General features: G+C 45.3%; 1 protein-coding gene across 4 annotated transcripts in view; it reads right to left on the bottom strand.

Moving 5' to 3' along the window:
- LOC311621848 (uncharacterized protein C16orf96) overlaps window positions 1-23,778 on the bottom strand; it is a 67,013-nt gene that overhangs the window by 25,608 nt on the left and 17,627 nt on the right. For 3 of the 4 annotated variants that reach the window (XM_084882271.1, XM_084882268.1, XM_084882269.1), the window contains 5 exons: window positions 21,536-22,382; window positions 7,399-7,503; window positions 4,376-4,456; window positions 4,084-4,170; window positions 2,281-4,000 (listed from right to left, as the gene is read on the bottom strand). In XM_084882271.1, coding sequence (XP_084738397.1) covers window positions 2,281-4,000; window positions 4,084-4,170; window positions 4,376-4,456; window positions 7,399-7,503; window positions 21,536-22,060 — 2,518 coding nt within the window. In that variant the 5' untranslated portion in view covers window positions 22,061-22,382. The remainder of the gene's footprint in view (window positions 1-2,280; window positions 4,001-4,083; window positions 4,171-4,375; window positions 4,457-7,398; window positions 7,504-21,535; window positions 22,383-23,778) is intronic. The other variant, XM_084882270.1, reaches the window with a different exon arrangement.

Genomic DNA, 23,778 nt, shown 5'->3' on the forward strand with positions numbered 1-23,778 from the left:
TCACTCCCTAACCACTTCCTTGCCAGACCAATAGACGTCTAACTGCTCCCTGCCAGCCTGATTGCCTCTAACTGCCCTCCCCTGCTATCCTGGTCCCTCCTAACTGCCCTCCTCTGCCATCCTGGTCCCCCCAACTGCCCTCTCCTGCAGGCCTGGTCCCCTCCAACTGCCCTTCCTTGCAGGTCTGAACCCCCCCAACTGCCCTCCCATGCAGGCACAGTCACCCTTAACTGCCTTCCCCTGCTGGCCATCTTGTGGTGGCCATCTTGTGTGTTGGAGTGATGGTCAATTTGTATATTACCTCTTTATTAGATATGATTAATTTCAGAGAGGAAAGGAGAGGGAAAGGGAGAGAGAGAGAGAGAGAGAGAGAGAGAGAGAGAGAGAGAGAAGGAGAAAGAGGGAGAGAAATATCAATAATGAGTGAGAATCATTGATCAGCTGCCTTCTGCTTGCCCCACACTGGGGATCAAGCCCACAACCAGGGCATGTGCCCTAACCAGGAATCGAAGTGACCTCCTGGTTCACAGATTGATGCTCAACCACTGAGCCATGCTGGCTGGGCAATGTGTGCATTAATTTTAATAAAATATTTTATATAACCCAATATATCTAAATAGTATAATTTAAGTATGTAATAAAAATTATTAATGAGGTGTTTTGCATTCTTGTTTCTATACTAAGATTTCAATTTCCATTGTGCACTTCACACTTAGAGCACATCTGAACTTGAACTTGCCCCATTTCAAGTGCTCTACAGCCATGAGTGTCTCTAGATTATCATATTAGAGCAGGCCTAGGGAAAACTCTCCGAATTTTACTCCCCTCCCCAAAATGACCCTGAGCAAAACTATGAAGTACCTTATTCAGAAGTATGTTATTCACCACGAAATAAAAAGAAAGATTTAACAAAAGAGGAGGTGGGTAATAAAATAAAAAAAAATAGACACACTATATCCAGTTCCAGATGAGAGGTCAAAACGAATATACAGGACAGAACTATGAATGTATGAAAGTTGCAGCCAAGACATGTTTATAACCTAACAATAGTGACCTTAAAAGTAACAGCTGGTCAGAGGTAGAATTTGGGCTACTGTGGCTTTACATTTTAAATTAAATTCAGACTCTTAGCCATGCCCCAGTGTTCACTGATATCGATGTGGTTCTTTGTAACCATGTGATGTTCTACTTTTTCTTTTCAAGATTTGTGAACAGCACTGTCCATCAGGGGTGGTACCACACTTGGGTTGGACTTAGATCAATCCAACTATTGTACTTGGCAGAGAGCAAAACAGCAAGTTAATGATTTACAGAGGGTAGGGAAATGGATCTCAGAGGAGGTTCCCAGGCCGGCAGCATCAGCAGCATTTCCCCAGGAAGGGTTAGAGACGCTCATTCTTGTGTCCCCCTCCCCCAGTCACCTTAGCCAGAAATTCTTGGGGTGGGCTCCAGTCTGTGCCTCACCAAGCCCCCCCACCCCGGGCGGTGCTGAGGTGAGCTCAGGGGTGAGAACCGCTAGTGTAGGCCACTGTGCCCCTCTATCATCACTGCGCATATGCCCTTCATGGGCATGAAATGGGAGCATCAGTGTACTTGGTCCCACTGACACCTAGAAAGTGACTGTGATGTTTAAGAATACATATGTGTATCAGGCAGTTTTTTTTGTGTGTGTTTTTTTTAATTGATTTTTTTACAGAGAGGAGAGGAGAAGGATAGAGAGTTAGAAACATCGATGAGAGAGAATCATCGATCAGCTGCCCTCTTGCACACCTCATACTACTGGGGATGTGCCCGTAACCCAGGTACATGCCCCTGACAGGAATCGAACCCGGGACCTTTCAGTCCGCAGGCTGACGCTCTATCCACTGAGCCAAACCGGTTTCGGCATGCAGCTGTTCTTAATCCCAAACTGACTGCTTCATCTGGGGGCTGTTCAGTGTTGTTGGACGCTCTGGGAATCTGGACTTACCAAAACACTGTGTCTTATGGGCTGTTGAAAGGGAGGTTTTCAAGAGTAATTTTGACACATAATGTTCCTCTTTAAGCACAAACTTGAGACTATAACTGCCCCTCTCTCCTAAGATAAGACCTCACTGTACATTCATTGTAAAGAATAGACTAGTCTAGGAAGAGGCTAATGCTTACGCCAAAGTGATGAATGGCGAATGGCTGAATGTGGATTGTGTTGGGGCAGTTAAACAAAGGAGAGGGGGTGCTGCTTGAAGGCCCTGAGGAGTGCCCAAGCCCTTACCACACTTCCCGGAGCCAGTCTGGGCCTACCTAGATGAGCCATGTGATGTTGCATGCTGGATGACAGCTGGTCAAGCTCTTCTTTCAGGGAGTCCTGTCTAATGGGTATCTGGGCTATGTGGCTCATGGAATACTTGACGGCCGCCTTCTTGTCTTCCGGGGTTACAGCCTGTTTGGCTATCAGCATGGCCTGGGACAGGTCAGTTTCAGGAGTGACGAAGGGACCAGCATACGAAGAGGTGAGTAGCGTTTCATAGCCCACCTCGCTCTCATCAATGGAGGGTATGGCCCCACGGGAAACCCCAGCACCCACAACATCTGCAAAGACCCCTAAGGGCCCCGCTGCGGCCACGCTTGTTGCCACAGTGGCCAGCTTGGTGGCGGGGGCATCCTGGATGACCAGGGCTGCGTTCTCGGCTGCCCGGGCTGCAGAGCTCGCGGCGGCCGCATAGGCGGCGGCGGCAGCAGCTGCGATGGCAGCAGTGGTTTTCATCCGATGAAGGGCGGACCGGGCACTCTTAGGGTGTAATTCTTTGGAGGTCTCAGCAGCAGGGGTTTCATCCTGTAAATGATCTTCTTCTATATCTTCTGAGATAGACTGGAGTTGCTGCATATCTGCCTGTGGCTGCAGTGGATAAGGCCAGGCTGAGCCAGGCTCCATGGCTGGTGGTGGGGCCCTGAAACCCTGGGTGTCCAATTGGCCTGCGCCAGGCTGGAAAGCCCAGAAAGGGAAACGTCCAGGCAAGCCTCTGGGAGGAAGCACGGCTCTTGACAGCATTTGCCAATATCCTGATGGTGTGGATGAAGGGGCAGGCCCAGGTCCATAAGGGGCAGGCCCAGGTCCATAAGGGGCAGGCCCAGGTCCATAAGGGGCAGGCCCAGATCCATAAGGGGCAGGCCCAGGTCCATAAGGGGCAGGCCCAGGTCCATAAGGGGCAGGCCCCGGTCCATAAGGGGCAGGCCCCGGTCCATAAGGGGCAGGCCCCGGTCCATAAGGGGCAGGCCCAGGTCCATAAGGGGCAGGCCCCGGTCCATAAGGGGCAGGCCCCGGTCCATAAGGGGCAGGCCCCGGTCCATAAGGGGCAGGCCCAGGTCCATAAGGGGCAGGCCCAGGTCCATAAGGGGCAGGCCCAGGTCCATAAGGGGCAGGCCCAGGTCCATAAGGGGCAGGCCCCGGTCCATAAGGGGCAGGCCCCGGTCCAAACTCAGGCCCAGGCCCAGGGGGTGTGGGTTCAGCAGCAGGCCCAGGTCCATATGGAGACTCAGGTCCATACGCAGGTCCAGGGGCAGGTCCAAATGCAGGCCCAGGTCCAAATGCAGGCCCAGGTCCAAACGCAGGCCCAGGTCTGATCATGGTCCTTGGTCTGAACCTAGGCCAAGAAGGTAGTACGAACCCAGGTGTCACACTGTGCCCTAGTAAGGGTACGATGCCAGGCATGGACTCAGCCTCTGGCGCAGGTCCAGGCCCGAGTGCTGTCTCAGGCTCAGGCACCTGAGGTTGGCCCAACTCCTGGGCCCCTGTGAGAGGAACTTGGAGGGCAGACTCCTCCTCCTGTACTTGCCAACCGGTAACCAAGGACTTGGGGCGTTGGATGGCCTCTGAGATCTGGCTGGGGCCACCACTTTCGAGAATCATGGTGGTCTGGGCAAGATCAGGCTCTGGGAGCTTCTCTGTAACTTTCCACATACCAGACTCTTCCAGCTGTTCTGAAACAGCTCCCTGTTGAACAGTTACCTGTGGGAAAGGGAGCTGGGGTGCACCAGACCAGATCAGCAATCACCCTGTCTGTTTCCTCCCACCTACTTCCCCCTCCTCCATCCTCCTTCTCTTACCGAGGTGAACAAGGCCTCATGGAGGCTACTCCAGAGTACCAGGTCTTCAGGTTTGGGGATGGCGCCAATCTTGTTCTGGAGAATAGTCTGTGGGCGAAGGAAGGAGTTGGAAATAAGGGATGTGAATCTGGAGGGTGTGATACCCTTGGATGTGGCTCCCTTGTCCACACCGCCCTCTATACTTGCAAATGAATGGGCCTTTCCAGATTGTGTTCCCCTTCTTACCCTTCCCCATGCACAGCACCCCTAGAGGTGAGGGGACCAGAAAGGGGGATGGGACCGAGACTCTCACCACATCCCGCTGCATCACATTTATCTTCCGGGTCTGCGCTTTTAAATCATCAAGGAAATTGCCCATGCGTTCCGGGTGTATCTGTCAAATAATCCAAACCCATGCATCAGGAGTGTAAGTTCTGGTCCCAGCCCTGCTTTTCCCACTGCTCAAATACAAGGACTTAGCACTAGGTGACTAAGAGTTGGAAAAGGAAGAAAAAGTATTTCCCATAGAGTGAGAAAAGAGTAGAAAAGAGTTTCCTGGGCAAAAAAAGTTTGGGGATTGTTGGGCTTAAAAAGCACTCAATGGGCTTTTGTACTGCAGGACTTCTCAGAGCTTTTAATGGGCAAAATACAGTAAGGACCTCCAAACCTAGCAGGTGTGGCTCAATGGTTGAGCGTCTACCTATGAACCAGGAGGCCACAGTTTGATTCTCGGTCAGGGCACATGTAAAAACTTGGTCCTTGATAGGAGGCATGTAGAAAGCAGATCTTTCTTTCTTTCTTTCTTTCTTTCTTTCTTTCTTTCTTTCTTTCTTTCTTTCTTTCTTTCTTCCTCGTTGTTCCCATGCTTTCGGCACAGAGTCATCCACGTGAAAAATAACCCTGTTTCCTAAGCTGAGGTTTAGTTTTAGCTCACCACTGGAATGCACCAGCCAACAGGAAAGTGGTCAGGTCCAGAGGCAGGTGGCTAAGGAAGCAGCCAATTGATTATTCTCATCATTGATGTTTCTTTTTCTCCCTCTCCCTTCCCTCTCTGAAATCAAATTTAATTTTTTTTTTTTTAAGAAGAAAGACTCTTACTATTTGCATCAGCATGGATGAACCTGGAGAGCATTATACTAAGTGAAATAAGCCAGTTGGAGAAAGATAAATAACACATGATCTCACTTATTCGTGGAATATAATGAACAACATAAACTGATGAACAAAAATAAATACAGAGACATAGAAGCATTGAACAGACCATCAAATCTCAGAGGGAAGGCAGGGGACAGTGGAGAGGGGGGTAAGAGATCAACCAAAGGACTTGTATATATGCATATAAGCATAATCAATGCACATAGACAGTAGGGGGGTGAGACCATGTGCTGAGGGGTGAGAGCAAGCAAAAAGAGGTCCATGGGGGGAAAGGGAGACATATGTAATACTTTCAACAATAAAGAATTTAAAAATAAAGAATCTCTAAGAGGTTGGTTGAGGAGGCATTGCTTCTCAAATGGATTTGTTCAAGGGTCCTTTTTAGTGTTTCATGACAATGCCCTTTCTGCTCAGATGGGAGCTACCTCGCCCAAGATTAAAGTTCTTACAGTTGCCATGATGATCAAATGCATACACTGACCTGTGCATTGAAGGTGATAATTTCATCATATTATTTGGAGGCAAGTTGTAAAACCTCAGCCACAATATCAACCTGCGGATGTAGAGAGCTGGCTTCTGAGCCCAGTTAGTTCCGAATCCCCAACTATGAGCTCATACTTCAAAAATTCCATGTCCTTTCACATCATGATAAAGAGTTAGAACATTCTTGCTCTAACCGGTTTGGCTCAGTGGATAGAGCTTTGGCCTGCAGACTGAAGGGTCCCAGGTTCAATTCTGGTCAAGGGCATGGCATGTACCTTGGTTGCAGGCACACCCCCGGTGGGCGGGGGGGGGGGGGGGGGGTGGTGGTGCAGGAGGCAGCTGATCAATGTTTCTCTCTCATCGATGTTTCTAACTATCTAACCCTCTCCCTTCCTCTCTGTAAAAAATCAATAAAATATATATTTTAAAAAAAGAGAGAGTTAGAACATTCCTGGGTTGATGTCCTGTGGCTATAGAGGGAGCTAGCATATAGGCTGTGCTAGGTTTATTCCATGTCTCAGTGTAAACAGAGCTTTCTAAAAGAGGAAGAGGTGCCCTCTTTCTCCTAAGTTAATGGAACATAAATAAGCCTAGAGTAGCCAAGACCTACATGAATATGAAGCCAACCCAGAGGAAAATCATCCCTGAGAGAGAAGTATTGATGTGGTATGAACACCTAGATCTAGCTGTACCTGAAGGCATTCCTGTATTTTTTAGAAAATGAGACCATCAATTATCTGATTTTACCTAGGCCAGTGTACAGAGTGCCTGAGAAGGCACATGGCATTTCTTTTTTTCTTTTTTTTTTTTTCTTTTTAAATGATTTTCTACAGAGAGGAAGAGAGAACAATAGAGAGCTAGAAACATCGATGAGAGAGAAACATCCATCAGCTGCCTCCTGCACACCACCCACTGGGGACGCGCCCGCAACCAAGGTACATGCCCTTGACCAGAATCGAACCTGGGACCCTTCAGTCCGCAGGCCTACGCTCTATCCACTGAGCCAAACCGGTTTCAGTGATGGGCAGTTCTTTAAATTGTCAGCTGAACCCAGGGCGACAGGCAAAGCCATGCCCTGGGACCATGCTTTACCAAAAAGGCAAAGGTGTTATCAGCTTGACCTTCATTTCAGCCCAGGTGTCAGGGAGTGTGTTTTGATATGTAAATCCAATTAAGCACCAGGAATGCTCAGGTTACTCAAGAATGCAAATAATCCCCTTTGTCTTGACTTTTGGTGAAACTTCCTGGTATTTGTGAGTATAAAATAAAGACAGCGCATGGGCTCTGGGTTTCTGTCTCTCCAGCAGAAGAGGATAGCAGTCCCACCAGGTTCCCAGCTTTTTCCTTCCATTTTGTGTCTTGTCTCTTTCTTTTATTTCTCAATCCCCAGCTACTCTACTCAGGAACTGGACCAGCTCTCTAGTCGTGCTGGACACGGAAAAGAGAGAAATATTTTTACATCAGGCTCTGTCACTTACAAATGGTGTCAGAGAATAGCATGGCGAGGAGCATAACATGGTGGAAGCCACAGAGAATTCAGTGGGAAGGGCCAGGTGGCTGGACCATGTCGGTCCTACATCTCCTGCCCCGATGGCTGCATCCTTTGACTAAGAATGGGTTGCCTAGATTTATCCTATCACCCAACCACCAATGGTCCGAGCAGCATGGCCAGCTTGGAGGACGCTGGGGAAGGTCTACCTTATTCCACATGTCCTTCAGTATGTCCACATCCTTCCTGAGGGTTTCAGTGACAGAGTTGAGTGTATTAATGTCGGTAAGCAAATCCTGCATGGTCTTCATAGTCTAAAGAGGGAGAGAGGAGGAAAACAACATGAAATTGGGTGTGGCTGGGGGAGAAGGCAAGTAAAGTGCGGAAGTTCTTTGATGACTGCCATGGTCCAAGAAATCCTCTGGGCTATCTCAAGTCCTCCGCTGGAATATACTCAGAAGTCAACAAATGACAGTTGAATCAACAGTGCTCTGAGCTCTCAAACAGCCTAGGTGGGCAGGAGGGAACCCTGTGTTTGCACGTGTTCAGTAACCAGGAGCCACTCACTATGAAGCACCTCATGCCCTTTGGTGGGAGCCACTGGAGATCAGCAAAGGAATTATGATCGGATCTACTTTTTTTTAATCCTCATGTCAGGATAGGTTTTTATTTTTTATTATTAATTATATTAAATGTGAATGGCAGACGAAATCGGTTTGGCTCAGTGGATAGAGCGTTGGCCTGCGGACTGAAAGGTCCCAGGTTCGATTCTGGTCAAGGGCATGTACCTTGGTTGAGGGCACATCCCCGGTAGGGGGTGTGCAAGAGGCAGCTGATCGATGATTCTCTCTCATCGGTGTTTCTAACTCTATTCCTCTCTCTTCCTCTCTGTAAAAAATTCAATAAAATATATTATTTAAAAAATTGTGAATGGCGGAGATTGATATAATGAATAAAAAAACATGATCCAAACTCATGATGTCTAGAAGAGACATATTTAGATTCAAAGATGCAAATAAGTTGAAAATAAAAAAGGGTATAAAAAGGTATACCATGCAAGTATTGGGTCGGCAACTAAGTAATTGCGGGTTTCACACATAGATGGCTTCAGTTGAATTTTTAGGTTTGCAGACGTAGTATAAATGTAAAACACATTTTGTATTTGATAGTTGGCTATTCAGCTGTTAATCAGTAAAAAAAGTTTTTTGATCTATTTTGTAGTTTTTGTTTGGCGTTCGTTGAAAAATGGAAAATCAAAAGGAACATTTTCGTCATATTTTGCTTTTTTATTTCCGCAAAGGGAAAAACGCATCGCAAGCTCATAAAAAGTTATGTGCTGTTTATGGTGACGAAGCCTTAAAAGAACGGCAGTGTCAAAATTGGTTTGCCAAATTTCGTTCTGGTGATTTTTCACTCAAAGATGAAAGACGCTCTGGTCCTCCAGTTGAAGTTGATGACGCCCTAATCAAAGCAATAATCAATTCGGACTGTCACAGTACAACACGTGAGATTGCAGAGAAGCTTCATGTATCACATACATGCATTGAAAATCACTTAAAACAACTTGGCTATGTTCAAAAACTCGATACATGGGTTCCTCACGAACTGAAAGAATCACAGTTAACGCAACACATTAGCAGCTGCGATTTGCTAAAGAAACGTAATGAAAATGATCCATTTTTAAAACGACTGATAACTGGCGATGAAAAATGGGTTGTTTACAACAATATCAAGCGGAAAAGATCGTGGAGCAGGCCAGGTGAACCAACTCAAACAACATCAAAAGCTGATATTCATCAAAAGAAGGTTTTGTTATCAGTTTGGTGGGATTACAAAGGAATTGTCTACTTTGAACTCTTACCACCCAACCGAACGATCAATTCTGATGTCTACATTGAACAACTAACGAAATTAAACAATGCAGTTGAAGAAAAGCTGCCCGAAATGACAAATCGAAAAGGTGTTGTATTCCATCATGACAATGCAAGGCCACACACATCTTTGGTCACTCGGCAAAAATTAATGGAGCTTGGTTGGGATGTTTTGCCACATCCACCATATAGTCCTGACCTTGCACCATCTGATTACTTTTTGTTTTGATCTTTACAAAACTCCTTGAATGGTAAAAATTTCAATAATGATGATGATGTCAAATCGTACCTGATTCAGTTTTTTGCTAATAAAAACCAGAAGTTTTTTGAACGTGGGATTATGATGCTGCCTGAAAGATGGCAAAAGGTCATTGATCAAAATGGGCAATACATTACAGAATAAAGTTATTTAGTTCCATGAAAAAATTGTCTTTGATTTTCTTTAAAAAATCCGCAATTACTTAGCTGCCGACCCAATAGTTTCCAAAAGAGAACTGGAGTGACTAATATTAATATCAGACAAAGTAGACTTTAAGATAAAATTGTTATGAGAGAGCAACATTTATATTTTTTTTTTTTTTTTTTTTTTTTTCAAATCAATCTTTATTGTTCATATTATTACAAAGGTTCCTCATTTCTTCCCCCCTCCACCAGGTTCCCACCCCACCCTCCGCCCCCTCCCCATCCCCCATTGTCCTCATCCATAGGTGCACAGTTTATGTTCAGTCTCTTCCTCCCTCCCTTTCCCCGATAGTAAATCCCTTTTCAGATAGTAAATCTGTTACTTAGCATTATCTCATATCAATAATACCTCCACATGCCCATTGATACACTTCACACAAAAGACATTTCCAAATAGGTCAACCAGCCTCATCCAGGCCCCACCCAAGGCACTTACAGATCAACACCCCAGCGCTATACTAACTCAACACATCCAGATCTAAGCCTTCATCACTTGATTCAGCAGACCCTCAAGTTCCCGCAAAAGTTTCCAGCCATGTCTGAGAGGCAGCCGTGGGCAGGTACAGGCGAGGAGCGAGCTGTTTCGGGCCTGGCTGCTCCGGGCCTGGCCTCTGTTGCTCTGGTTCGTTCCACAACCAGCTGCTCCGGGTCTGGTCACTGCCGCTCCCGACCTAGTTGCTCTGGACTTGGCTGTTGCTGCTACAGGCCTGGCCGCACCCGACCCGGCTGCTCTGGGACCGGTTGCTCCGGTCCCGGCCGCTCCGGGCCTGGCCGAGAGAGCAACATTTATAATGACAAGAAGGTCAATCCATCAGGAATACGTAATAAGTAAATATATGCACCCAACAATGAAGCCCCAAAATACATGAAGCAAAAAGTGACAGAACTGAAGGAAGAAATAGATAATTCAACAAGAATAGCCAAAACTGGTTTGGCTCAGTGGATAGAGTGTCGGTCTGCGGACTGAAAGGTCTCAGGTTCAATTCCGGTCAAAGGCATGTACATTGGTTGTGGGCACATCCCTGGTAGGGGGTGTACAGGAAGCAGCTGGTCGATGTTTCTCTCTCATAGATGTTTCTAGCTCTTTGTCCCTCTCTCTTCCTCTATGTAAAAAATCAATAAAATATACATTTTTTTTTTTAATAAATTTTTATTGTTCATATTATTACAAGTGTTCCTTTCCCCCCCTTTCCCACCCCACCCTCTGCCCTTTCCCCACTCCCCACTGTCCTCATCCATAGGTGCACAGTTTATGTTCAGTCTCTTCCCACATTCCCCTCTCCCGTTTTCCCCAAGAATCATCAGTTCACTCCCCTTCCATACCTCTGATTCTATTATATTCAACAGTTAATATTGTTCATCAGATTTTTTTTTTAATTTCCTTGGTTTTTAGATTCACTTGTTGATAGTTACGTATTTGTTGTTCATAATTCTTATCTTTATTTACTTTCTCTTCTGAAAGAACCTCCTTCAGCAATTCATATAATTCTGGTTTGGTGGTGATGAACTCCTTTAGCTTTTTTTTATTAGTGAAGCTCTTTATCTGGCCTTCGATTCTGAGTGATAGCTTTGCTGGGTAGAGTATTTTTGGCTGTAGGTTCTTGCTATTCATCACCTTGAATATTTCTTGCCATTCCCGTCTGGCCTGCATGGTTTCTGTTGAGAAATCAGCTGACAATCGTATAGGAGCTCCTTTATAGGTAACCACCTGCTTAGCTCTTGCTGCTTTTAATATTCTCTCTTTGTCCTTTGCTCTTGGAATCTTAATTATGATTTGTCTTGGTGTGGTCCTCTTTGGATTCCTCTTATTTGGAGTTCTGTGTGCTTCCTGGACTTGTAAGTCCAATTCTTTCCCCAGGTGGGGGAAGTTTTCTGTCACTATTTCTTTCAGTATGTTTTCGATATCTTGCTCTCTCTCATCTTCTGGGACCCCCATGATTCTGATGTTGGATCGTTTGAAGTTGTCCCAGAGGTTTCTTACATTATCTTCAATTTTCTGGATTCTCTTGCCTTCTAGCTTCTGCAGAGGAATGTCTTCTGGCTCTTTATGTTCCAAATCTTTGACTTGATTCTTGCGATCTTCTATTCTGTTTTTAGGACTCTGTATAATATTCTTTATTTCAGACAATGTATTCCTTATTTCTTGTTGATCCCTTTTCATATCCTCATAGGTCTCATTTATTTTATCAGCCTTTTCTAGGATACTCTTGAAAAATCTTATAAGTGTGGTTTTGAACTCTATATCCAGTCGCTTTTTGTCCTCCATTTCTTTCGTTTGTGATCTATTTGGTTTAGGCATTTTCGCAGGCAGCTTTTCTGATGGGGCGGCGTTTTAGGGTGGAGCCTACAGCCTAGGCTTCCGTCAGCCCCGCCCTATGCGACTCCTGAGACTCAGGGTCCTTCAGTACTTGTTGCAAGCGCCTCTGAGAGAAAGGTGCCCTCGATTTTCGCCTGCTACCAAACAGTGTAGGCTCTCCCGCAATGGGCCCAAAACTGGGGTTCAGTTCAGTTGAAAGTGGAGTTGGAGGTGGCGTTCAGAGCAGTCTGGAGCCCCTGTCTCCTTCCGGCCAGGGCAGTCCTACGGCACAGCCGGCCGGCCCTTCTCTGCGTGCACGCAGTGTGCTCGCCGCCAGGACCTCCTTTCGCCACTTCCCCGGGTTCCGCCTTACAGCCCAGCTCCCTATGGGTGAGCCTGTGTCCCCGGGGTCTGGCCTAGAACGGGGGTTCAGAGCAGTTGGGGGCCCAGCACAGTTGGAGTGTTTATCTCCTTTCCGCTAGGGAACGCCCGCCAGGCACTCGGCCTCCCTCCTCTCCGGCTCCGTCCTCTCCGCGCGCGCGCCGCGTGTCTCCGTACCTTGGGCTTTTACAGCTCCTCCGTGCTTCCTTCTGGTTTTCTCCTTGCTTCTCGTTATAGAATTTCCAGTCAGTCGACTTTCCTGTAGTTCTGGGTAATGTCCGTTTTATATTTTAGTTGTATTTTATTGAAATTGTTGCGTGCTGCTGCGGCTAGGTGCCTACCCGAGCAGCCATCTTGGATTCTCTCTCAAAATATACATATTTTTTAAAAAGAATAGTTGGAGACTTCAACACTGTATCTCCAATAATAGATAAAACAACTAGATAGATCAGCAAGGAAATAGTAGATATGAACAACACTGTAAACCAATCAGACATAACACATCTATAAAAAACTCCCCTCATCAATGGCAAAATACACATCCTTTTCAAGCACACATACAATATTCTATAGGATAGATCATATGGTGGGCCATAGAACTAGTCTCATTAAGTTTATTTTTTATTTTTGAGAGATAGAGAGCTAGAAATGTCGATGAGAGAGAAACATCGACCAGCCGCCTCTTGCGCATCCCCCACCGGGGATGTGCCCCAACCAAGGTACATGCCCTTGACTGGAATCGAACCTGGGACCTCTCAGTCTGCAGACCGATGCTCTACCACTGAGCCAAACTGGCTTCGCTAGTCTCATTAAGTTTAAAAAGGACTGAAATAATACAAAACATGTCCCCTGACCACAGTGAAATTAAATTAGAAATCAATAGCAGAAGAAGCTATTAGAAATTCATAAATATGTGGAAATGAAACAACATTCTCCTAAATAACTAATGGGTCAAAGAAGACATTGCAAAGGAAATTAGAAAACACTTTGAAATGAATTAAAATTAAAACACAACACAAAAATTTGTGCGACGCAGCTAAAGCTATGTTTAGAGAGAAATTTTAGTTGGATGTGACTATACAACAGAAAAGAAAGATCTTATATCAATAGCCTAACCTTCCATGTTGAGACACTGTAAAAAGCAGAACAAACTAAAACTAAAGCAAGTAAAAAGTAAAACAATAAAGATTAGAGTAGAAACTAATAAATTAGAAAATAAAAAAATAACAGAGTAGCTGAAACCGGTTTGGCTCAATGAATAGAGCGTCGGCCTGTGGCCTGAAAGGTCCCAGGTTTGATTCCAGTCAAGGGCATGTACAGAGGTTGCGGGTACATCCCGGGTAGGGGGTGTGCAAGAGGCAGCTGATCGATGATTCTCTCTCATCGATGTTTCTAACTCTCTATCCCTCTCTCTTTCTCTCTATAAAAAAATCAATAAAATAGACGAAACCGGTTTGGCTCAGTGGTAGAGCGTCGGTCTGCGGACTGAAAGGTCCTGGGTTCGATTCCGGTCAAGGGCATGTACGTTGGTTGCGGGCACATCCCCAGTAGGGGGTGTGCAAGAGGCAGCCGATCGATGTTCATCTCTCATCGATGTTTCTAACTCTCTATCCCTCTCTCTTCCTCTCTGTAAAAAATCAATAAAATATATTTTAAAAAATCACAGTAAATCAATGAAACTAAAAGCCTGTTCTTTGAAAAGGTTAACGAAATTAGCAAACCTTTCGCTGGATTGACCAAGAAAAAAAAAAGAGACTCAAATTATGAGAATCAGAAATGAAAGGGGGACCACACTACTGACCTGACAGAAGTAAAAACAATTATAACCCTGGCTGGTGTGGCTCACTGGTTGGAGCATTGCCCAGTGCACTGACAAAGGGTCATGGTTACTAGGTTGCAGTTCCCTCCCTACCTCTCTTCCTCCTCTTCCTTTCTCTCTCTAAAAAAAAAAAAAAAAAAAAAAAAAAAAATCAATAAAAACACATCCTCTGGTGAGGATTTAAAAAATTAAAACAATCGCCAAAACCGGTTTGGCTCAGTGGTAGAGCCTCGGTCTGCGGACTGAAAGGTCCCGGGTTCGATTCTGGTCAGGGGCATGTACGTTGGCTGCGGGCGCATCCCCGGTGGGGGGTGTGCAAGAGGCAGCTGGTCGATGTTTCTCTCCCATCGACGTTTCTAGCTCTCTATCTCTTTCTCTTCCTCTCTGTAAAAAATCAATAAGATATATTTTTAAAAAAATTAAAACAATTATAAAGGAATACTGTGAACAACTGTATGGCAACAAATAAGATAAGTTGGACAAAATGGACAAATTCCTAGAAAGACAAACTACCAAACCTGACTTAAGGAGAAATAATCTCAAAAGACCTAAACAAGTGATGAGATTGAAATAATAATAATAATAATAATAAAATATGCCGAAACCGGTTTGGCTCAGTGGTAGAGCGTTGGCCTGCGGACTGAAAGGTCCCAGGTTCGATTCTGGTCAAGGGCATGTACATTGGTTGCTGGCACATCCCTGGTAGGGGGTGTGCAAGAGGCAGCTGGTCGATGTTTCTCTCACATTGGTGTTTCTGGCTCTCTATCTCTCTCCCTTCCTCTCTGTAAAATATCAATAAAATATATTTAAAAAAAAAATAATAATAAAATAGCACAGAAGCAAGGCCCAGGCTCGGATAACTTGACCACTGACTCCTAGCAAATAGTAAAAGGAGAATTAATATAATTCTCCACAATTTTTTAATAAAAAAATTCCAAACTCATTCTGTGAGGCCAGATACCAAAATCAGACAAAGGCATAACAAGAAAACTAGAGCCGAGACTGGTTTGGCTCAGTGGATAGAGCATCGGCCCGCGACTGAAGGGTCCCGGGTTTGATTCCGGTCAAGGGCATGTACATTGGTTGTGGGCACATCCCCAGTAGGGGGCGTGCAAGAGGCAGCTGATCGATGACTCTCTCTCATCGATGTTTCTAGCTCTCTATCTCTCTCTCCCTTCCTCTCTGTGAAAAATCAATAAAAAATATATTTTTTTTAAAAAAAAGAAAGAAAGAAAACTAAAATATGGGATGCAAAAATCCTCAGCAAAATACTAGCGAACTGAATCCAGTAGTAACACATAAGAATATTCTATATAACCCAATTAAAAACAGGCAAAGATCTGAGTAGGCATTTCTCCAAAGATGTACAAATGGTCAATAAATACATGAAAAGATGATGAACAATCATTTCCCACTGAAAGGGTAAAAGAAAGTAAAACGGGCAGAGGAAACTTATTGTCCTTGGTAGATATCTTGCAGAAAGCTTGCTGAGTTGAGCTCCGCATAGCCTACATCAGCGGTCGCCAACCTTTCGGACCTCACGGACCACCCGTTGGCGACCGCTGGCCTAGATAACCAGGAGACACCTGGCACCAGGAGGAACACAGGACGAGACCCGCCAGTCAAGCTCTGTGTGTCGGCAGAGACTGCCTGCAGCCAGCAGAAGCCGATAAAAGTCTTGCTTCCCCCTTCAGTGGGCGCTGACTCCTTTTTCGGACTCAGCCTGTCTGCAACCAGACACTTGAAATAAAATTTCTTTTGATACATTACAACCTCATGTCATAGGTGCGCGACCCTGACTACTCACTCACAACCTTTTTTCCCATCAGGGAAATGCAACTCAAAATCAAAATGAAATACCACTTCATTTCCACTAAGATGGTTAGAATTATAAGTCAGATAACAGTAAGTGTTGGTAAAGATGGAGAGAAACTGGAATCTTCACACACTGCTGGTGGAAATGTAAAATGATGCAGCTGTTACAGAAATCAGTGTGGTGGTTCTTTGTAAGATTAAACAGAGCTACTATATATGACCTAGCAAGTCCACTCCTAGTGATTTAACCAAGAGAAATAAAAGCATAAGTCTATAAACTTGTACATGAATGTTTATGGCAGCTTCATTCATAATTGCCCAAAAGTGGTGATATACTCATAATATAAATTATTATTCAGCCACAAAAAGGAATGAAGCACTGATGCTATAAGGCTACACCTTGAAAACATTATGCTAAGTGAAAGAAGCCAAATACAAAAGACCACATATTGTATAATTCCATTTATATGAAATGTCCAGAATAGGCAAATCAATAGAGACAGACAGTAGATTAGTGGTTGTTTATGGCTGGGGTAGAGAGAATATTGAAGAGATTACTAAAGGGTACAGGGTTTCTTTTTGAGGTGATAAATATATTTTAAAATTGACTGGTGATGGTTGTATACATTCAATTCTTTTTTAAAAAAATATATTTTATTGATTTTTTACAGAGAAGAAGGGAGAGGGATAGAGAGCTAGAAACATCGATGAGAGAGAAACATTGACCAGCTGCCTCTTGCACACCCCCTACTGGGGATGTGCCCACAACCAAGGTACATGCCCTTGACCAGAATCGAACATGGGACCTTTCAGTCCGCAGACCGATGCTCTACCACTGAGCCAAACCGGTTTCGGCTTCAATTCTTTTTAAAAAATATATATTTTATTGATTTTTTTACAGAGAGGAAGGGAGAAGGATAGAGAGCCAGAAACATTGATGAGAGAGAAACATCGACCAGCTGCCTCCTGCACACCCACCACTGGGAATGTGCCCACAACCAATGTACATGCCCATGACCAGAATCAAACCTGGGACCCCTCAGTCCACAGGCGGACGCTCTATCCACCGAGCCAAACCGGCTTCGGCTACATTTAATTCTTAAAAATCATTGGATTGTATACTCTTTAAATGAGTGAATTGTATGGTATGTGAATTACACATAAATAAGCTGATTGATAAATAAATAGCATCCCTATAAAAATGCCAGTTGGTTCTTTTGTTGTTATTGTTAATCCTCATCCACAGATATTTTCCCCATTGATTCCCATAGAGAGTGGAAGGGAGGGAGGGAGAGAGAGAGAGAGAGAGAGAGAGAGATCAATGTGAGAGAGACACATCGATTGGTCACTTCCTGCATGTGCCCTGACTGGGCCAGGGATTAAACCTACAACCCTTCCATGTGCAGGGGTGATACTCTAACCACTGAGCACACCAGCCAGGGTGCCAGTTGGTTCTTTTTTGCAGAAATCAACAATCTCATCCTAAATTCATATGCAAATGCAAGGGACTCAGAATCATAAAACAATCTTGAAAAAGAACAAAGTTGGAGGACTCACACTTCCTGATTTCAAAACTCTCTACGAAGTTATAGTAAGCAATACAGTGTGTTTGTTGCTGGCATAAGGAAAGATATAAAGATCAATGGAAGAGAATTGAGAATGCAAAAGTAAATTCCCACATTTCAGTCAATTAATTTCTCAATGAATGCCAAAACAAAGCAACAGGGAAAGAATAGTTTTCAACAGTGAACAGATGGCTCTCCACATGTAAAAGAATGAAGTTGGATACTATACACTACTGGAATACAAAAATTAACTGATAATGGTTCATAGATTTAAATATAAGAGATAAACCAGCCTTCGCTGGTTTGACTCAGTGGACAGAGTGTCAACCTATGGACTGATTTTGATCAAGGGCATATGCCTGGGTTGCGGGCTTGATCCCCAGTAGGGGGCATGCAGGAGGCAGCCAATCAATGATACTTTCTCATCACTGATGTTTCTATCTCTCTCTCCCTCTCCTTTCCTCTCTAAAATCAATAAGAAATATATTTTTAAAAGAGCAAATAAGCTGAATAGACATTTCTCCAAAGGTATACAAATGGTTAACATACGCATGAATAGGTACTCAACATCATTAGACACCAAGGAAATGCAAATAAAAAACATACACTCAGTAGGATGGCCATAAACAATCCAATCAAAAAATGGGAAAAGGGCCCTGACTGGTTTGGTTCATTGGATAGAGTGTCAGCTTGCGGACTGAAGGGTCCCAGGTTCAATTCCGGTCAAGGGTATGCACCTTGATTAGAGGCACATCCCCAGTATGGGGTGTGCAGGAGGCAGCTCATCAATATTTCTCTCTCATCAATGTTTCTAACTCTCTATCCCTCTCCCTTCCTCTCTGTAAAAAACAACAACAACAATAAAATATATATTTTTTAAATGGGCAAAGGACCTAAATAAACACTTTTCGAAAGAGGACATATAGAAGAAGGCCAAGAGACATATGAAAACATGCTCGAAGTCACTAATCGTCTGAGAGATGCAAATCAAAACAACAACGAGGTACCATCTTACACCTGCCAGAATGGCTCTCATCAACAAATCAACTAATGACCAGTGCTGGAGAGGATGCGGAGAAAAGGAACCCTCCTTCACTGCTGGCGGGAATGCAGACTCATACATTTTAGAAGCCTTCATCCATCAAGGTAGGTAAGGGGCATGCTACTCTTCAGGGGCTGGCCCCTTGGACACCTGTGTCTACCTCTATGGTCTCCGAGGCCCTCCATGACCTGCCCTCGGCCACCAATGCAGCCTTCTTTGTCTTTATAACAATTTTTGTCTTAAAATCTATCTTGTCTGATAGCATAGTCACTCCAGCTCTCCTCTGGTTACTGCTTATATGAATATCTTTTCCTACCCTTTTACTTTCAACCTATTTATGTCTTTGAATCTAAATGTGTCTCTTGTTGCCCGGCCAGTGTGATTCAGTGGTTGAGCATTGACCTATGAACTAGGAGGTCATGGTTCAATTCCTAGTCAAGACACATGGCCAGGTTGTAGACTCCATCCTCAGCAGAGGGCGTCAGGTGACCTATCAATGATTCTCTCTCATCATTTATATTTCTCTCTCTCTCTCTCACTCTCCCTTTTTCTCTGAAATAAATATAAAAAATTAAAATATATAAAAAGATTGTTAAAATGTGTCTCTTAAAGACAGCATATAGGTAGAACTTTTTTAAAGATTGATTCTGCCTATCTCTGTTTTTTTTTTTTGTATGTGTGTAGTAAAATACACATAGCAATATTAAAGTAAACAATTCAATGGCATTTAGTACATTAACAAGGTTTGCAACCATCACCTCTATATAGATTTTAGAACATTTTCATCATTCCCAAAGAAACCCTAGATCCATCAGCAGTCACTCCCATTGCCCCCACTCCCCAGCCTCTGGCAAGTACTATCCACTTTCAATATGTGGTCTCTGTGTCTGTCCACTTCCATTTAGCACGATGACTTACAGTTCATCCATATTGTCAATTTGCCTCTCTTGCCTGGCATCAGCCCACCTTAGCCAGACTGGGCTCTCTCCTCTCTGACAGACACCAGGCGTGTTCTCACAGGGCTCTGGGTGCCTGGTTTTGTTGAGGCCCCAACCCACCTCCATTTTCTGTTCAGTTCAAATCTCTGCAAAATAATAGTGACCACTACTGGGCACTTAGAATATGTGGAGCTCTGTGCCAAGCACTACTTCCCATGCATTATCTCATTTACTGTACTTTTTTTTTTTAGTAATTAAATATATTTTATTGATTTTTTAGAGAGGAAGGGAGAGAGAGAGCTAGAAACGTCGATGAGAGAGAAACATCGACCAGCTGCCTCTTGCACACCCCCTACTGGGGATGTGCCCGCAATCAACGTACATGCCCTTGACCAGAATTGAACCTGGGACCTTTCAGTCCGCAGACTGACGTTCTACCGCTGAGCCAAACCGGTTTCGGCTATCTCATTTACTTTTAATTCTTGCAACAATCCTGGGAGGAGAAAACCATCACCATGTCCCCACCCTTTCCAGTGGTTAGTGGCAGCGTGTTCGGTGCCCCACACACCTATGCCTTTCCCTGATCCACTCTGCCCAAGACTGGCAAGTCCCCACTTTCTGACACGGTGACACCGAGTGGGTTCCTTAACCTTTCTGTGCCTCCATTTCCTCATCTATAAATTCGGGATAATAATAGCACCTGCCTCTGAGGTGCTGTGAAGATGAAAGGACCTAACGAAGATAGGTATCTAGCTTACCTGGTAAACAGCGAGCCCTTCCTTTCTGTGCCCGCCATACCCGACATACTTACTGTCTTACTCTCCGGCGGGGTGGTCTTGGGGAGTGGCCTCCCTACCACCAGTCCTGCCTCCTTTGCTGACTCCTATCCCCTGAGGCCAGGCCAGCCTTCTCTATGGTGGCTTAGCTCACATCCTGACCCTCAAAGGAAAGACTGAATAAGAACAAATGCTTCCCACTGGCACCTGAGGACGCCTGAGGACCCTAGCCTGCCTTCCAGCTCATGGTCCATGATCCTCCTCGGGATCAGCTAATATGACTGCCCCTTTATGCCCCAGTGTGCCCTGTGCTGGCTCCTGCCACTTGCTCCTCTAGAAAGGGTCCCTTCCCATCTGTCTGTCACCTTTCTAGAACCATCTCAAGTGCCTCAAACCTGACTCCTTTCCTCCAACGCTCTGTTCCAGTTCTCTTTATGGCATGTGCTTCAGAGTGGCTTCTCCATGTGAGGGATGTTCTCCATCAGCCCCTGTATATCCATCCAGATCCCCACCATGTCCTCAGGGTCCGGGCAGTTGACCCACAGGCACTACTGTGCCCTCCAGTTTGCAACCATCACTTCTATCAATGGAAAAATGACAGGAAAGAGGGCAGGTTATTTATTCCCCAAGATGCAAAGTCTTCTCCAGGACTACAGGCTTTGATGGATAACCATGTGCTGAACGGGGAGGCAGGAGAACACATGGTCCAAGGCAAGCCCTGGGTCAGAGGCCTCAGCACCTTCCCTTCTCCGCTGTCACTTGCAGTACCATCAGCAAATTAATGAACATTTCTGAGTGTCAGTTTCTCACATATAAAGCTCGATAATACTACTTCCCACTTTTCACAGGGCTAGTTCCTGTAGATTTTCATTCACTTGCTTTCTTTCTGTCACCCTTGCTAGATCAAGAACTCCTATTCACCATGACTACCATGATGCCTCCCTCATGGGAGGTCCTCAATTATTTTTATTGAAGTGAAATTCATATAACATACAATAAACTACATGAAAGAGAATAACTCAGTGGCATTTTGTGCATTTACAATGCAGTCATTGCCTCCATCCAATGCCAGAACATATCCATCACCCCAAATGGAAATCCTATAACGAATAAGCAGTCACTCCTCATTTTCCCCTCTGTACAGCCCTGGCAACCACCAATCTGCTTTCTGGCACTATGGCTGTGCCCATCCTGGACATTTCATACTAATGGAATCACACAATATGTGGTCTTTGTGTCTGGCTGCCTTTCTCAGCACTTGACGATGAATGCAAGCTTGGAACTTTGGTTCTCCCTAACTCCCAAATGAGGAAGGCCTATCACAAGGGGACACAGGGAATGGGGGGGGGTGTGATGCCGGGGAAGAGACCAGGTGGGTTACCTTATCTAAGGCTTCTTCATTGCCCTCCACCATCTTCCGGAGCTTTATCATCTGCCACAGTTCCTGGGCAGGCCGGTTGGTCCCTTGGCTGCCTTCCAGCAGCACGGTGGTGGAAGGCATCTCTTGCAGTTCGGTCAGCTGGCTCTCTACCTTCTCGAGACGGCTCATCACGTGATCGAAGACGTTGCTCAGCCTCTTCAGGGGGTGGATGATGGGCTGACCATCTCCTTCCCGGGGCATGGACATTCTCGATGAGGTCTGGAGGAAGTCCTCCTCCCCTGTGAGGACCTTCTTGAGCTCAGCCATGTTGATGTGCTCCAGGATGCCATGGAGCACCAGTTGCAGGGCCTTGAAGTTCACCACACCATACTGCGGGATGGCAATGTTGACCAGCTCAGAGAATGAGAGCGAGAAGCTCATGTTGCCAGGGAGTTCATCCAAGCTGGGCTTTGAGGAATCCGAGCTGGGCTTTGGGGAATCCATACTGGACTTTGAGGAATCCAAGCTGGACTTTGGGGTATCCATGGGTAGCCTTCAAGCTGCACAAACAAATGCTCAGAGACCCGGAGAGGCTGTAAGTCACGACAGTCAGGGAGAAAATGGCCTCTGTCCTGGCCAGAGCTCAGATGAGAATTTTTGGTTGCTAGGATACCAAAGAACGTGGCAGTGGGCGTGCTTCCGAGGGTCTGGAATGGGGCAGGGGAGGTACTCAGTTAATAGTTGATGAATGTTTGAACAAACAGCTGTCTCTTTTAATTCAAGTCCTTTGATTACGTAAGACCCAATGATCCTTTCCAAGAAGCATGCCGGGAAGGTGACAGATAGGCAGCTCGCTCCTCAGAAGTCTCTAGAATCAAAACAGAAGAGTTCCTGGAGTTAGAAAAGCCCAGGTTTCAGGAACGGAACCTGAAGAGCTGCTGGTTGTGGGACGGTGGCCAAGGCCACACAGGTGTTCGTTTCTGGAGCAGGAAGGTGAAAAGTGTGTGAAGTAGTGGCTTTCGTCAGGTCTGAATTCTGCATGTCCCTGCCTCCCGCCTCCCCCCACCCCCCCAATCCCAATCCCAGAGACATGAGTGACCTCCTGAACCCTGCTGTGCTCCTCCTTGAACTGGGACTCATCAAGACCCCAATGCTCTAAAAGCCTTAAGGACATGGCTGAAACCGGTTTGGCTCAGTGGTGGAGCGTCGGTCTGCGGACTGAAGGGTCCCGGGTTCGATTCTGGTCGGGGGCATGTGCCTTGGTTGTGGGCACATCCCCGGTAGGGGGTGTGCAGGAGGCAGCTGGTCGATGTTACTCCCTCATCGAAGTTTCTAGCTCTCTATCTCTCTCCCTTCCTCTCTGTAAAAAAAATCAATAAAATATATTTTTTAAAAGCCTTAAGGACATGGCCATGAACCAGCTGCCGCAGAACTTGAAGGCTAACTGGGCTGCAATATACTCAGGCCCTTGCTTTTGTCAATTTTCATGCAGGAAAATGGCAGCCTGTTGGTCCTGGTTTCCCAGGGAAGTCTGCAAGGAAAGCCCTGACTCAACTCCAGGAGCCCCCACTCCTGGCTTACCCCCAAATTCTTGGCATATAGTACACACTGTTTATACATAGCACATAGCATGAGCCTGCCCCCCCCTGCCCCACCTCGCCCCGCCACAGGGGTTGAGTTGGCTTCCTCACAGAAGAGACAGTAGACAGCTGTCCACTTTGGGTTCATGCACATGACTTTCTCAGCAACTGTATGACCTTGTATAGATTACTTCAGTGTTTCCCAACCTTCTCTCATGATGAGAATCACCTGGTGGAGTTGTTAAAACACAGATTTCTGAATCCCAACTAAGAAGTGCTAAACTAGAATTTTTTGGAACATATAGGTAAAATTGTATACTTAACTAGTGCTCTAACACAGATGTTATATACAGAGCACTAAGTTAGGTATGCAATTTTACCTATATGTTCTCAAAAATTCTAGTTTAGCACTTCTTAGTTGGGATTCAGGAATCTGTGTTTTAACAACTCCACCAGGTGATTCTCATCATGAGAGAAGGTTGGGAAACACTGGATTACTTAACCTCTTTGAATCTCAGCTTCCCTGCCTGCTAAATGGGAAATAAAGCCTCCCATGTGCAGTTGCCAGGAAGCAGTGTGTGTGGAGGGGGCCTTAGGGGAGGAAAGGAGGGGCTAGAGAAATACTCCATGTAAAGTGCCAGGGCCATGTGGACCCAGAGACTTCTTTCCCACACTTGACCGGGT

This window comes from Pipistrellus hanaki, assembly GCF_964339955.1.
Source record: "Pipistrellus hanaki genome assembly, chromosome: 4".
Taxonomy (NCBI): Eukaryota; Metazoa; Chordata; class Mammalia; order Chiroptera; family Vespertilionidae; genus Pipistrellus; species Pipistrellus hanaki.